At 40.8% G+C, this 13,896-nt stretch overlaps 2 protein-coding genes across 7 annotated transcripts in view; both read left to right on the plus strand.

Moving 5' to 3' along the window:
* The window catches only part of LOC115632031 (CUGBP Elav-like family member 1), an 86,151-nt gene extending 81,663 nt beyond the window's left edge, over nt 1–4,488 (plus strand). For all 6 annotated transcript variants that reach the window (XM_030528978.1, XM_030528977.1, XM_030528983.1 and 3 more), the window contains 2 exons: nt 2,766–2,921; nt 2,982–4,488. In XM_030528978.1, the coding sequence (XP_030384838.1) occupies nt 2,766–2,921; nt 2,982–3,253 (428 nt within the window). In that variant the 3' untranslated portion in view covers nt 3,254–4,488. The remainder of the gene's footprint in view (nt 1–2,765; nt 2,922–2,981) is intronic.
* A 1,607-nt stretch (nt 4,489–6,095) lies between these two features.
* Nucleotides 6,096–9,473, plus strand: LOC115631355 (polycystic kidney disease 2-like 2 protein). Its single transcript, XM_030528072.1, has 8 exons — nt 6,096–6,639; nt 6,838–7,708; nt 7,762–7,993; nt 8,051–8,278; nt 8,339–8,581; nt 8,652–8,905; nt 9,122–9,175; nt 9,235–9,473. The coding sequence occupies exons 1-8, from the start codon at nt 6,096–6,098 to the stop codon at nt 9,341–9,343; spliced, it is 2,535 nt and encodes an 844-aa protein (XP_030383932.1). The 3' UTR covers nt 9,344–9,473.
* Nucleotides 9,474–13,896: the final 4,423 nt, after the last annotated feature.

A 13,896-nucleotide genomic window follows, 5' to 3' on the forward strand; every position in this document is an offset into this window, starting at 1 on the left:
TCACTGCGTAAATGTATGTTTGTGTGTTCCTGTAGTTAACCGTTTGTTTTTTGTGTCTACTAAACACCCAATTCCACTGACCATAACATATCCTTTGGCTACACTTATCAATCAAAACACTTGCACGCACTCACACCTACAACTGCGAACCGCGCCGCTGCATGCGATCCAACAACAACAATAACAATAACTCTAAAAACCTGCCTGTTCTGCACAAAATCGATTCCAACACTAGCGAGCGGATGCACTTCACAGCCCACAACCCTCTAAGTTGTAGTTTTAATTAAAAAACACACACATATAGTATTTGTATGTGTATGTACTCGTAGTATATATATCGTCATATCATTTATGTTCCTTCCTGTGCACCCCGTGAGTTTTTCTAATTTAATTCCTTTTTTATGTCTGTGTGTTGCGTATACGCCGCGTTGCCCTAGCTCGCTGTGTCAATAAAAGCCATACGACAATTTCACATCAAACAATATACATATGGTACGGTATCAGTGGGAAAGTGCCCGTTGCCAGCGCTCCACACATTTTCATAACGAAAACAATAATAGCAACAACAACAATTCAATGCCATTGACAGCAGATAAAAAAGGAAAACTGCGCACAATGCTCCGTTGATTGCGTCTAAAAAATAACAAAAATGCCGAACAACAATATGGCAGAAAATCGCTGCGTCAGCGTCAGCATCAGCGTCAGATTCAGAGTCAGAGTCAGCCACAATGGCTGCTCAATATTTACATGAAAACAAAATCTTCCGTGGCAAAAATCAAAACGAAATCCTTGCAATCAATGCAAAGCCGCCAACAAAAATTGTCAATATGCAGTAACCGCGACATGAGCGCTGCGGTTGCTAACGTCCCGGAAGAAGGGGAACAGGTCAGATTTGTTATTTTGAAATTAAAATCCAAAATACATGTCCAAAATTTTCAATTTTATATTGAAAAAAATTGCTCCTCTTACATATGAGAGTGAATATTAATATACAGCTTGAATATTACGCAAGCTTTTGTAAATAAAATTATATTCTGAATTAAATAGTATTTCAAAAAGTTTCAAAAGATGTTAGGCAGAAGCTTAGCACAAGCATCAAGGACTAGTAAATAACCGAAACATGATTTTTGAAAGGCACTACTTAGGTATTACTTGTTGATCCCACATGAGATGCAAAAGAACCGACTCTGGGAAATGTTTGATGGTTAAGATGTAATTTTTTGCTTTCAATAAAACAATTCCAAGTTTCGACTAGTGAGGCAATTTTTCCGTTTAAAATGCGAGAAATTGTTGACCTGGAATTATAATTCCATTTCCCTTTATTTCACCGAACAATGGACTAATTTATGATAAGCTCATATATTTTTTCGACTGCATCTTCGATAATGACGCATTTTAGCTGCTCAACAATTTCGTTGTCATTCACGTCATCACGACCATTCTTTAATTGCGTTATATCGCCAGCCCAAAAGATTAAAGCTTGGCTCATCAATTGAGCCATTTCGGAAAGGGTTTCTAAACTTTTTCTTATCACTATGGAAAGGCATATGAAGCTAGCCTGATAGTTTGCTTTAAAAAATCCATCACTTAAAGAAAAGTATGTCGTCTGGCAGCTATATGGTAGTTGAATCCAACAACAAGGCTTCATTACAACACTCTATTTTGCTTACATCTGCTCAGTTTTCCTGAGATGCTCCTCTTTAGTATCATCAAGCAAAATAACATGTGTGAAAATTATAACAAAAGCCGAGAAAATTTATACGAAATTAGCTTTTAGTTTTAGTTGCAATTCAAATCGAATTTAAGGCAGCTCCAGCGGCAGTAAAACTTTTATCAAACACATTTTGCTGTCAACACATTTGTGCTAAAAAAAAGCGTAAAGGAAATGCTTTATTAATTTGCATAAATTGCACAACAATTTGTGAATGGAAGTAATTACAAAATGAAACAACTGAGCGGCAGCCATGTTAAATAAATTGTTCGTAAAACAATTTTTTGTTAGCGGCGGCTGCGCATGAAATGCTGGGATTATAAGGCTTTGATTGCATTTTATTCGTGCAGCCGAAAATAAGAGCAAACAGCTGCCAGAAATATTTACTAAATTACATAAAAGTAAGAATATAACTAAAAAAAAAGAAACAGAAACGTGTGCAGCAAACATCAGAGAGCGCTCCAAAAATGAAACCACCAACAACACTAAAGGGGAGCCTCCAAGTCCGGCACCACACCGCGCGGTACTCCTCAATTAAAAAGAAGCAGGATGCGGTGTGGCGCATAACAATGGCTAACAAATTTTTTATGATGCGCGCAAAAGGATATAAAATTTAATAATGTGAGGCCAGCGGGCGAGCATAAAATAAAACAAAACAATGCCGGAGAACAAAGGCGAGGCCGAAGGCCAAAAAAGATTCCTCATATGCGCTGTTAACTCAGCCCAGTGCCGTGTGCACGGTTTCTCGTTTTTGTATTTATTGTCCAAGGAATGTGTCTGTGTATCTGCATCTGTGTGCCTGTGCCCTTCTCGTATGCGTATCTGTATGTGTATCTGTATGTGTATGTGTATGTCATGTAATTTGTTTTTATGAAAAACAACAACAAAAAGAAGAAGAACAACAACAACAAAATATGTTTGAGAGCTTTACAAAAAGCAAACTGCAAGAACTTCAACTCATCTCAGTTTTGGTTCCGACAGCGAAACTCTGCATAATATTTAATATAATATTTTTAATCAGTTGCCTCTCTGTCTTCCTCCACCCGCCGTCTAGGGCCCCCCAGCGCTGATGCCTATGCGCCCACACTAAGTCCTTTGACCAATGGAGCCAATGGCGCCGCCGCGGCCTGTTATGGCGCTGCCGCCCAACCGCTTAACGCCAGCGCCCTGCAGGCGGCTGCCGCGGGCGTGGCAGGCAAACAAATCGAGGGTAAGTAACGGACGGCACTCATTCATCAAAGCTCCAGCTAACTGAGTCAAATTTTTGCAGGACCCGAGGGCAGCAATCTGTTCATCTATCATCTACCTCAGGAATTCGTTGACACCGATCTCGCATCCACATTTCTGCCCTTCGGCAATGTCCTGTCGGCCAAAGTGTTTATCGATAAGCAAACCAATTTATCAAAATGCTTCGGTTTCGTCTCCTACGACAATCCGCATTCGGCCAATGCGGCCATACAAGCCATGCATGGCTTCCAAATAGGCACAAAGCGCTTGAAGGTGCAACTGAAACGTTCCAAGGATGCTGCAAAACCCTATTAACCATACACCGGATACCCACAACACACAACACACAACCCAAAACCCACAACACACAACCCGCACACAACCAATTACATTGTGCCTTTTTTGTTAGCAAAGTTTGAAACCAAAGGACCAATTACCAATACATATGAGGAAAGGCCTAAAGCCAACTAAATGTATTAACTTTATAGTGCAAAAACCAAAGAAGTACGTACGAGTCGCTCAAAAGTTGCATTGTTGTTGAAATCAATTTTGCTGAATAGGAATTAAAACTGTTACGAGTAGCGCATTATTGAAATGGTCGGCAAACTACAAATCACAAGCTATACTATACATATATACATGTGTGAAGAGTGAATCGGAAAGCGAAAGCGTCAAGTATTTTCAAAGCCAAATAGTTAAGCAAACCCAAAACGGAAACTTGTGTATAAATTCTAGAGTCAAACATAAGTAGCGAAGCAAAAACGTAAAAAAATGGCAAATCAAAACATATAGTAAATAGTTTATGCTGCACATCAAACTATCACAAAATGCAGTTTAGTTGATTAGTTCTTAGCGCTTAGTTTAGAAAACCACAACTACAAAAAACATAAAACTAAAAGTTACTTAGTAAGTAGGATTAGTCTACTGCACACAACATTCGAAAATTCAAAGTAGGAGAGTCTGCAGGCCAAGTTGTGCAAAAAAACAGCTACTGTTTAACTTCAAAAACTAGTTCGCACGCTAATATTTTTGCATTCTGTCTAGAAACAATAAATACACAAATCTTTTAACGCTTTATCCATAAATTATTAGTGAGATGGCACGATCTTTATTGTTCACTACGGCAGCACACACCTTAGTCATTACATAGTAGTCAAGTGCTTTGTATATTTTTGTATTGAACTCCAACTTCACTTATCACTTATCACCCACCCTAAATTCTTAAGTTTGTAAGACTCTATACATACAAACATACATATACTATATACATACATATATATATATATATATATATTAACTTGAAGAAAAGTGCAAAAGCAAGATGCGGAAAAGTGTACTTAAATTGCACTGAAGTGGCCTTTTTAGAAGTAGATTGGCGAGCAAGGCAAGCAAACTTTATTTAAACTTAATACTACATTTAAAATACAAGAAACTCTAGTGTCTTAAAGCTTTTCAGATTTTACGTAAGCTATACTTTATTAAAGATGTTCATATATAACAAATACAAATAAACTTCATAGCTTTTACTTAAATAAATAATAAAAACAAAACTTTGCCCATTCGAGCATTTATTATGGGACAAGCAAGGTCGGGTAGCTTTTAGTTAAAGCTAGCTTATAGAATTAGTGTGGGTTTCGTAATACAAACCTTTAGTTTGAGGATTGAATTATCTGAACATTAATGAGTTGTTGGATTGCCGATAAGACAGTTGTTTGCAATTGCTTGACAACGTTTCAGATTAAATGGTTTGAAGCGTATTCTTTTTGTTGGAAATATCGGAACAAATGAAGGATTAAATGTGGGATAAATTCCAAAATAATTTGATTTTAAAATCGATTCTAATAAGAGTGACAGTTTTGATTTCAGAGATATTTCATATTTTTAATTGTTGCCAAAATTACCATAAAACGTCGTTTATATGAAATGCGTTGTTTAATTGCAAACTTCGATTAATACAAATTCCCACTCACACATTTTTATTGTAGCTTAAACCTTTTCAGATTGCGTTTTTTTGCAAGCATACCGTATAGCCATAAATATAGTATTTTCTTTCGCCGCACAAGCATTTTTTATGCAACTTGACAACGACAACTCAACTGGCGTTGATAGCCTGCAAGGCCGGAGCGAGATATTGTGTGGCAGGTCCCAGTGCGAACATTTATGGCCGAGACCATAAATCAAAAAGAGTCTGCAGCTGCCTCTGCTGCCGCCGCCGCTGCAATTCAAATGTTGGCGTTAACGCATGAAATATGCATGCAGCATGCAGCATGCAGAATGCAGCATGGAACATGCAGCATGTCGTGGCATCATGAAGGCTGATGCATTTCTTGAGAGCTTTTTATGCCCCCCACAACATTGTTGGCGCTGTTGTTGAGGGCGCACGTTGCATTTCATTTGATGGCCAGCTATGAGCTGACCATAATTCTATTAACCCTGCCACCTATATTGCGTAACATACTTTGTTGTCTTATTGGAAGACAATTAATTGGAATTATTTTTAATAAAAACAGGTGTTGACCAAACTATCAAAAAATGCAATCAAATGAACGCTTAGCATTGGAAATTGCTCGGAACTGAGAAGCTCTTTATGTCTATTTAAAAAGTGTAGAAGAGGTAAAAACGTGCTGGTAAAAGCTCAACTCTAATATTTGTTATTAATTTAGTGTCTATTCAATTATAATAAATTACTTATAAATGCTTCTTTACTCAAGCAACTCCATCAAGCACCTCCTGGTGTCTATGGTGCTGCCCATGGCGATCCATCGCATTCTTCTGTTCATCAAGAAAGATGAAAGTAATAAATAAAATTGTTGAAAATTGGGAAATTTTTCTTGTAAATGTTTGCCGCCTTAAAAATTCATTTAAAAGGCGATAAATAACTCATGAATTCTAAGCCATATTAATCAGTCGCTTTTATTTATATGCTGAAATTTATTACGAAGGTACGCATACTGCCTGGCTTATCCAAAAAACGTATTTAAATCTGACGAAAAATGACTCAGAAAAAATTAAATAGTAGACTTTGTTTTTAGCAAACACAAACCTGTCACAGAGCCACATCTAAAAAGGCAGTTCAGTCTAGTCTATAAGTCGAACAATACGACAACTAGAGCGGAAAAAAATTTAGTAAAATTGTATTGATAAGGAAATTTTAGGCATGAGCCAACAACGCGATCAGGAGCCGCGCAAGCAGCCCCCCGCACCGCCCGCGCGCGTTCAACGCCATACGGCGCACCCAGGAGCTGCAGGACCATCGACCGGACAACCGCAAGGCGGAACTTCAAGACGCTCAATACCGTCACCACTGCCATATGGTGTGCCGGAACTGTCAGCTTCTCAGCGGCCGACAACGTCGAAGGCTCACCCGCCATTCCCCGAGGGAACCACGAAAGCGCGGCGTCGATCCACGGTACGAACAGATGTGCCCGAGCCACCGCCAGCGCCACCGCCAGCGCCACCGCCAGCTGGGAAGTCGGGACCGGTGAAGACTATTCCTGAAGTAGGGCAGCGGGGAACTTCGTCGCGGAGCCGACGCAAGAAAAAAGGAGATACCGCTGGTGCTGCAGCCGCTGGTGGTGCGGCTAGCCAGCCAGGACTAAAGCTAAAGACCTCACGCATTCTCTACACCACCGATGAGGAAGTGCGTGAGGCGCTCATTGAATTCGGCATATTTATCATTTTCCTTATACTAACCACTTTCGGTAAGTAGATACCATCAGATTTCAGATACACGGCTTGAATAGACGAAGAGATACATTGTATTCTGAAAGAGAAATTAGAGCTCTGATGTGCTTGTAGATTGTTTTATCTGATGCTATTCTTAGTCGTCTTACGAGTCGCCTTACAAAACCTACTAAGCACTGATGGAAAAGCGAGATTGTAACAGTTTTCTCATTCAGTGGCCCTTTCTGTGCGTCACTCGTACATGTTCTACTTCAACGAAACCATGAAGAAGCTATTTACTACGCGCGAGATCGCGCTTGCGCCTTCAGTGACTATAATGTTTCAAAGGGTGATCACCATAGAGGACTGGTGGGACTATTTGATGTTCCATTTCTTCATTACACTTCACGGCGACTCTCTCCCAGTAATTCCCGAGCTAGACGATCACAACGAAACCGACACAACAACAACAACTAATGCAGATACAGGCGCAGGACCAACCACGCCTGCTGCCCCCATTCGGGCCAAAGGGGATTCACTGCGGTTCGGGCGCTTGGGGAAGCTCTTGAATGTCGAGGTCGATGACAGCCCGCCGGAGAATCCATACATGTTTAACTATCGTGTGCCTCGAGAGACCGTGGATAGCGATAAGGACACCAGCTCGCGTCACGAGGTCAACGTAAACTACAATCATACGGGCAACATCAATCTGCATGGACGCCTATTTCTACAGGAGAATTTGCTACTGGGAGCGCCGCGAATTCGCCTGATTCGGGTCAAGAAGGACAGTTGTCCTATGAATGAGGCCTTTGCCCGGTATTTCAATGCCTGTTATGCGGCGTACGCGTCCAGCCTAGAGAACCGATCCAAGATGCATGGCGAGGCACCCTACAAAACCATGGGGCAGCTGAATGCCATGCCCATATATGCCGAGCTAAATAATTATTACACAGGCGGGTACACAATTCAACTGAGCTACGACAAGGAAAAGAACATACAAAAAATGGAAGATCTGAAGGAGAGCGACTGGATCGATCGGGCCTCTCGCATGTGTGTCGTCGAGTTTAATTTGTACAACGAGAACACATACATATTCCAGAGTGCCAAGTGAGTGGAAAAGGCCTTCAATTGAGGACAATTCTGATCGATAATCTTTGCAGAATCATTGTCGAAATTCTGCCAACTGGCGGTGTCCTGCCGCAGGAGCATCTGCAGACTGTCAAGCAGTATTCGTTCATAACCGAGCCGCGCCTGTTTATGTTGGTCATTTATATATTCTGGTACATTATGGTGGTGTACTATACCCTCTATGAAATCATAGAAATACGAAAGATTGGCTGGAAATCGTACTTCAAGTCGGTACTCAACCTGATAGACTCGTTCATTCTGATTGTAAGAATCCGCATAGCTCCTCTCCTCTTCTCCATTTATTTTGGCCTCCTCCTCTAGTTCGCGTACATTGCGCTAATTTACAATGTTTGGCATACTTTCAAAATAAACTCCCTCTCGTTTGAGGCCCAAAGGGACGAGGGCTTTCAAAGCTTAGACTCACTGTGCTTTTTCAACATGATCTATGTTGATATGATGGGCCTCTTGGCATTCCTGGTGTGGATTAAGATCTTCAAATTCATCAGCTTTAATAAGACCTTGGTTCAGTTCACGACCACATTGAAGCGCGTAAGTCTGCGTTGAATATGTTCTTGAATTATGTTCTCCATTAAACACTTCCATCGGCAGTGCTCCAAGGATCTGGCCGGCTTCAGTCTCATGTTTGGCATTTTCTTCCTGGCCTATGCCCAGCTGGGCCTTCTGCTCTTTGGCACAAAACATCCGGACTTTCGTACATTCATAACCTCGATATTGACCATGATACGGATGATCCTGGGCGACTTCCATTACGCACTCATTGAGAAGGCTAATCGGATTCTGGGACCCATTTACTTCATAACATACATATTGCTGGTGTTCTTCATATTACTGGTGACTAAATTAAATTTACACGCCACGAATGGCCCCCAAATAGTTCTCAACAATTCTGCACCTTCAATAGAACATGTTCTTGGCCATTATCATGGAGACATACAACTCGGTCAAGGGCGAGATAACCGCCGGTCGCAGCCAGCTCGGTTCCTATGTCTATCGCAAGTTGGGCAATATATTCTACTTTATAACGCATTGCGGTAGGAAGCGTCGCACGGAGGTGAAGCATGTGAAGACCACGCGCAAGTCGGAGGTGGATGAGGATGCGATAAACAGTGCCCAGGAACAGCCCAAGGAAGCGGGCAAAGGAATAACGGCGCGCGAGTAAGAAACGATTTCAGTTCCCAAGAAAATCAAATTACTGCTATTACTTGCAGAAATGGCTAATAGTTTTCCAATGTATTGACTCAAAACAACTCTCTAAAATACTTCTTAAAATCTAGAAACTTTCAGTAACAATTTGTAGAACTGTTTTGCCATTAATTGGCGAGATATAGAAACATCAATTACTTTATATATTGTTCACTTGATTTCCTCTAGGGGTGGATACTTCGATGATGTGCCACCGGAAGTAAGAGATAAGGACATGTATCGGTAAGCACTATTTTTGAAGGTATAATTTTTTCAAATACATATTCTTTCTATTTTCTTAGCCTTAACAATCGCGTGTCGTTGCTGGAGGAAATCCTGGAGCAGCTAGTTCTGAATATGAATGAACTACTCAATCGTGTGGAAAGGGAACAAAAGCTGAAGACTGGCTAAGCTAATTAACTGCATGCCCGTTTAGCTGACTTCTTTCTTCTTAGTTTCCGAGTTGTATTTAACAAATGCTTTTCATTCCGTTTCACATTTTGTTGCAACTATCAAATAAATGAAAATTAATTAGCTACTACTGGGAAACTCGCAAACAAACCGCAAAAACCGCAAAAGCAAACACCAATCCACAGCCGGCTCCGCTAGTCTTTTAGACCAGACCAGAAACAAAAGTAGCTTTGGACGTCAGCAAAGCGTTGCCGCGAATTAAACTATTTAGCTATAGCTACAGGCTTGGCTGGGTCTGGAAACAAAAGCGAGGGTGCATACAAGTATAATATATATAGTAAGTGTGTGTATGTGTTATAACCACCACTTGGGTGGCGACCGTCCTGGGGAGGGGCACTGGTCCGTGCTGCTGCCTCGTTTTGGTTGCCACACACGGCTGGCAAAACTGTCACGTTGTAGCCAGAATGGAACATTTATGCTACACTGGCCTTTCCGGCGCCATTTCTCGCTCCTCCAAATTGCATTTCAACAAAGTCTTTGATGTGGTAGCGTTCACAAAGACGAAGCGTAAATTAAGTTAGCGCGTTGGAAAAACAGCGAAACATTGGCCAACAGCGCTGAATAGCCCGAGGGATATTTAACTTGCAACCAACTTATAACAAATATGTTTATCCTCGCACTCTTCTCTCTTTAAGGATGTTGCGATCTTTAATGTTATGAGCTGTGGCAGAAATACGCCTTTCCTTCTCTCTGTGCTTATATTTTATTTATTTTTTTTTATCATCATTTTAGTAAAAGTTAAAGACAGACTTTCTTCACATTCCTAAATTAATTCAGAATTTTAGAAGCAACAACAAGGAATGTGGAATGTGTTCTGAGGACTCACCAACAGCATTCAGTGAGGATGTTATTGTAATTATCAGTTAAAATCCAACACCTCCACCTTATTTGCTTGTTGTTGTTTATTCCCAAATTCAGCAATAATTTAGGCTTTAAAACAACGTGCCAGCAAAGTCCTCTTTCATAATATTTTATCCTTTATCAAAGCGCTGTATGATGTTTCTTTTCGACTGCTTTTGAAAAGCATATTCAACAAAGAGCGAAGGGGAGGCAGAAATAAATGCAAATCAATGTTTCTCTATAATTAAATGTAGAAAATTGCAGGGCAGCTCCGAGCAGCCAGCACAATGATGTCTGAGTGCACCTTTTTTGTGCATTTGGCATGCGCATTGTTTTCATGGTTCGTTTTGGTTGGCATTTTGTTGATTGGATGCCATGGAGATGGAAATGGAGATGGCTATGGCGATGGCGATGGCGACGACGAAGGCAGAGGACTGGAGGACTGGAGGGAGCAGCATCTGTTGTAAATATAAATTGAAAAGTTGCAATGATTACAACAAAAACGGCAGCAACAAGCCGCTGCACAAACACAAAGCAACTCAGCCAGCCGAGCTGCAACGCGGAGAGCAGACAGGTGTAACGATGGCGAGGCAGCCACCAATTGCCACTCAAAAGCAGGCAGGACGTCCACTGACTACGGGCAGGATTACACAAGGACGCAGCGCCATAATTACTTTTATGCTTGCATATAAGCGTTAACAACTTTTATTTGTTGCTGTTGCTGTTGCTGTTGCCATTACTGCCGATGATGATGGCCCGCCAACTCGGAGCCATAATGCACAAATACAGTATGCTGGCCACTTGTGCACTCAATGGGCCCACAATACAAAAATACTACAGAAATATAAAAACACAATGCAAACACGCGAGTACACTGAAAGGCAAACAAATATTCTCCGAGTGCTGCCGAGTGCTGCTGCTGCCGCGTGTGTGAAAGGAAAATTGAAATTGATGCGTAAATATTAAACACACAGCATGCTGGCGTGTGGCAAAGCCTTTAAATTACTCTCCCAAGCATCTACGAGTAATGCGCCATTTAATGCTGACATAAATGACAAATTGATGTATGAGCCAATTCCAATGCCAATGCGGCGTATGCTTAATGGCCGCTTATATGCCAACGTCAAGTGGCAAACTCTTTCATGGCCTGCTCGCGATGTCTTGCTTTAATTAACTAGCTTACGCTAATGATTAAAAGGCTTGTCTTTCAAACAAACTTAATTTTTAAAAACCATTCAACTCATTTCTTGCATAAAGTTAGAGACAATTTAAACTTATATTTGTTAAAAGCTCAATGACATTCTGCCTTCTCAAGAACCCTATTTAATTATTATTTTCATTAATTTATTTGGAAATTTCTTGCTTTTCCCTAAAGATTCTGTGAGCTGTGAAGATACGACTTGAACGACTACGAATGCTAGAAAATTCGAAACATTATTTAAATAATTTAAAAAACCTTAAGTGATTTATAAATCTTGTAAGGAAAACAGCTCGACTCGTGTGCGTAGGGTGCCCCAGAAACGACGGGCTACGACTGCTGTTTCTATGTAGGAATATAAGAATAAATTAGCCCTGCATAACAATTAACAGAATTAATAAGTCCTCATCTTCGTGTAATTGTGCTCAATATAATCTAATTTCCCCACTTCATTTGCAAAGAGTCCAAAAGCATTTATGTTGATTAAAACAAGGCCCCCCATATCGACAGCAGTAGCATAAAATGGCGCGATCTTCACACAACACTCTCACAGAAACGGCACAGAAACGTGAACACTCACCACAGCGGCGAAATAAAGTGAAATATTTGCTATTTGGTTACATCCTGAAAAGCCTGAGCCTAGCTATTTACTACAGCTGTCGGCTGCTGGGGCTCGGCTTGTTCCAATACGACAAAGAAAAAAAAGAATTAGTGGCTTCTGGACGCCGAAAAACAATGAAATTATTGTCCTGGTGTCTCACGTTCCTTTTGCTGTCAACCGATTATTATACATATGTTTTTCTTCTCTGGTACTGGTTAATGAGATTTTGGAGAGGAGACCCTGACTACGCCACCTATACAGCGATATTGGTGTACCTCATCGGCGTCGTCGCCAATTGGCAGTTCGCTCGCATGTTGATGTTGGCGCACAGCCTTAAATACAATAAGATGTGCATTGCGATTGTTAATGAGCTCCTCGCCTTGCACAGAAGAATGAGCAGAAGCTTCGGCTCTTATGGATTCGAATGTGCTGGCCCTTTGCTATTGATTTTTCTTCTAAAAGTTGCCCTTACCTCGATGCAGATCAGGCACATATATTTCGATAACCAGCCCAAAATATCCATGTACAGAGCCGTGTTGTTTGATTTCTTCTATGCCGCCTATTTCGTCTACCAGCTGCTACTCTTGGCTTGGCTCAAAACACTTCTGGACTTTCTTAGACATTACTTGCGATCCCTGCAGCGGGGCGGGACTCCCTCGCTGCAAATGCGATGCAGATTGCTCGACTTCTACGCCCTATATGGGGACATTATTGTTGCGCATCAACACGTCATCCTATTGTGGTTGCCCGTAGCTGACAATTTATTCTCCACCATACTGAACATGATTATGGATTGGGCAAACACTCTGCTTATCATCTTTTGTATGAGCCACACAAGTGCCTTGGAAAAGTGGACTGCTGTGACGCGCAGTCGACTGGGAGCTTGTTTAGCGCCAATAATCAATATGCTGCTTATTGCGCTGAGCAACGATTACATAACTAAAATAAGTGAGCATTTGAAGGACTATGCCTTCCGCATCGAAATATTCAGCTTGCAAGCTGCCGAAGTGTACTTTGCCAGACTTCTGAGCTGTAAGGTTAGAAATGGCAATCGGACACACAGTCCTTTGTTAGATCAACTTTTTTGATCCTTTGCAGAACACTTGCCTTGATCTGCGACAGTATATTCAACCGATCCGGAATCATATATGGAACCAGCAACAGATTTGCAATCGGAAATTTGTATTGTTCTTCGTTTGCTGCACTCTACTCAATTCCATATCGGAACTGCAGTATTCAGTGTCGAGAGGAGAGATGCCGTAAAGATTCAAAATGAACTATTCTTACAGTTTTGAAAGTATGTTTTGCAGTTCTGATATCAGTTAGTATCAATATACGTTACTGCGCATCAAAAGCATTTCAATAACAATACTTTGGATCACTTATTTGTAATTGAAAAACGATTAAAGATTACAAGTAGTTATTAGTTTATCCAAAGCTTATAATGATCAGTTCTAATTATGTATCCGCACGGAGCCGAAAGGGAAAGAAATACAATTTACAAACTCTTTCTGCCACTAATAGTGAAGTAGTGGAGGGAAATACATTTAGCTTTCCAAGGCCATAAATGGTCGACAGTAAAGTCTAATTCCAATCCAATCGACATGGCAAGAACATTACCGACCCAGTCGAATGCTTTCAATTATATTAAACAGATGCATTTGTAGTGCAGTGTTAATATTAAGTTGTGATTTAATTATTTTAATCAGCACTAAAGTGTGTTTACTTTAGCGTAGAAGTCATCGGGGACCTTCTCATTTGAGAGTAATTCGGAAATACCAGCAAGACCTTTCAAAACTTTGACAAAAGACTCCCAAATGCTTAAGTCATAGCCAAAATAAATAAACAATTCCA

This window comes from Scaptodrosophila lebanonensis, unplaced genomic scaffold, assembly GCF_003285725.1.
Source record: "Scaptodrosophila lebanonensis strain 11010-0011.00,11010-0021.00 unplaced genomic scaffold, SlebRS2 tig00001412-arrow-pilon, whole genome shotgun sequence".
Classification (NCBI taxonomy): domain Eukaryota; kingdom Metazoa; phylum Arthropoda; class Insecta; order Diptera; family Drosophilidae; genus Scaptodrosophila; species Scaptodrosophila lebanonensis.

What these genes read in the sequence shown, in the direction of transcription:
- LOC115631355 (XM_030528072.1), top strand. Translation starts at nt 6,096, where the DNA reads ATGAGCCAACAACGCGATCAGGAGCCGCGCAAGCAGCCCCCCGCACCG. An exon ending in CCTTATACTAACCACTTTCG is followed by an intron (nt 6,640 to 6,837) that starts GTAAGTAGATAC and finishes TTTCTCATTCAG; the next exon opens with TGGCCCTTTCTGTGCGTCAC. An exon ending in AAAGGAATAACGGCGCGCGA is followed by an intron (nt 8,906 to 9,121) that starts GTAAGAAACGAT and finishes GATTTCCTCTAG; the next exon opens with GGGTGGATACTTCGATGATG.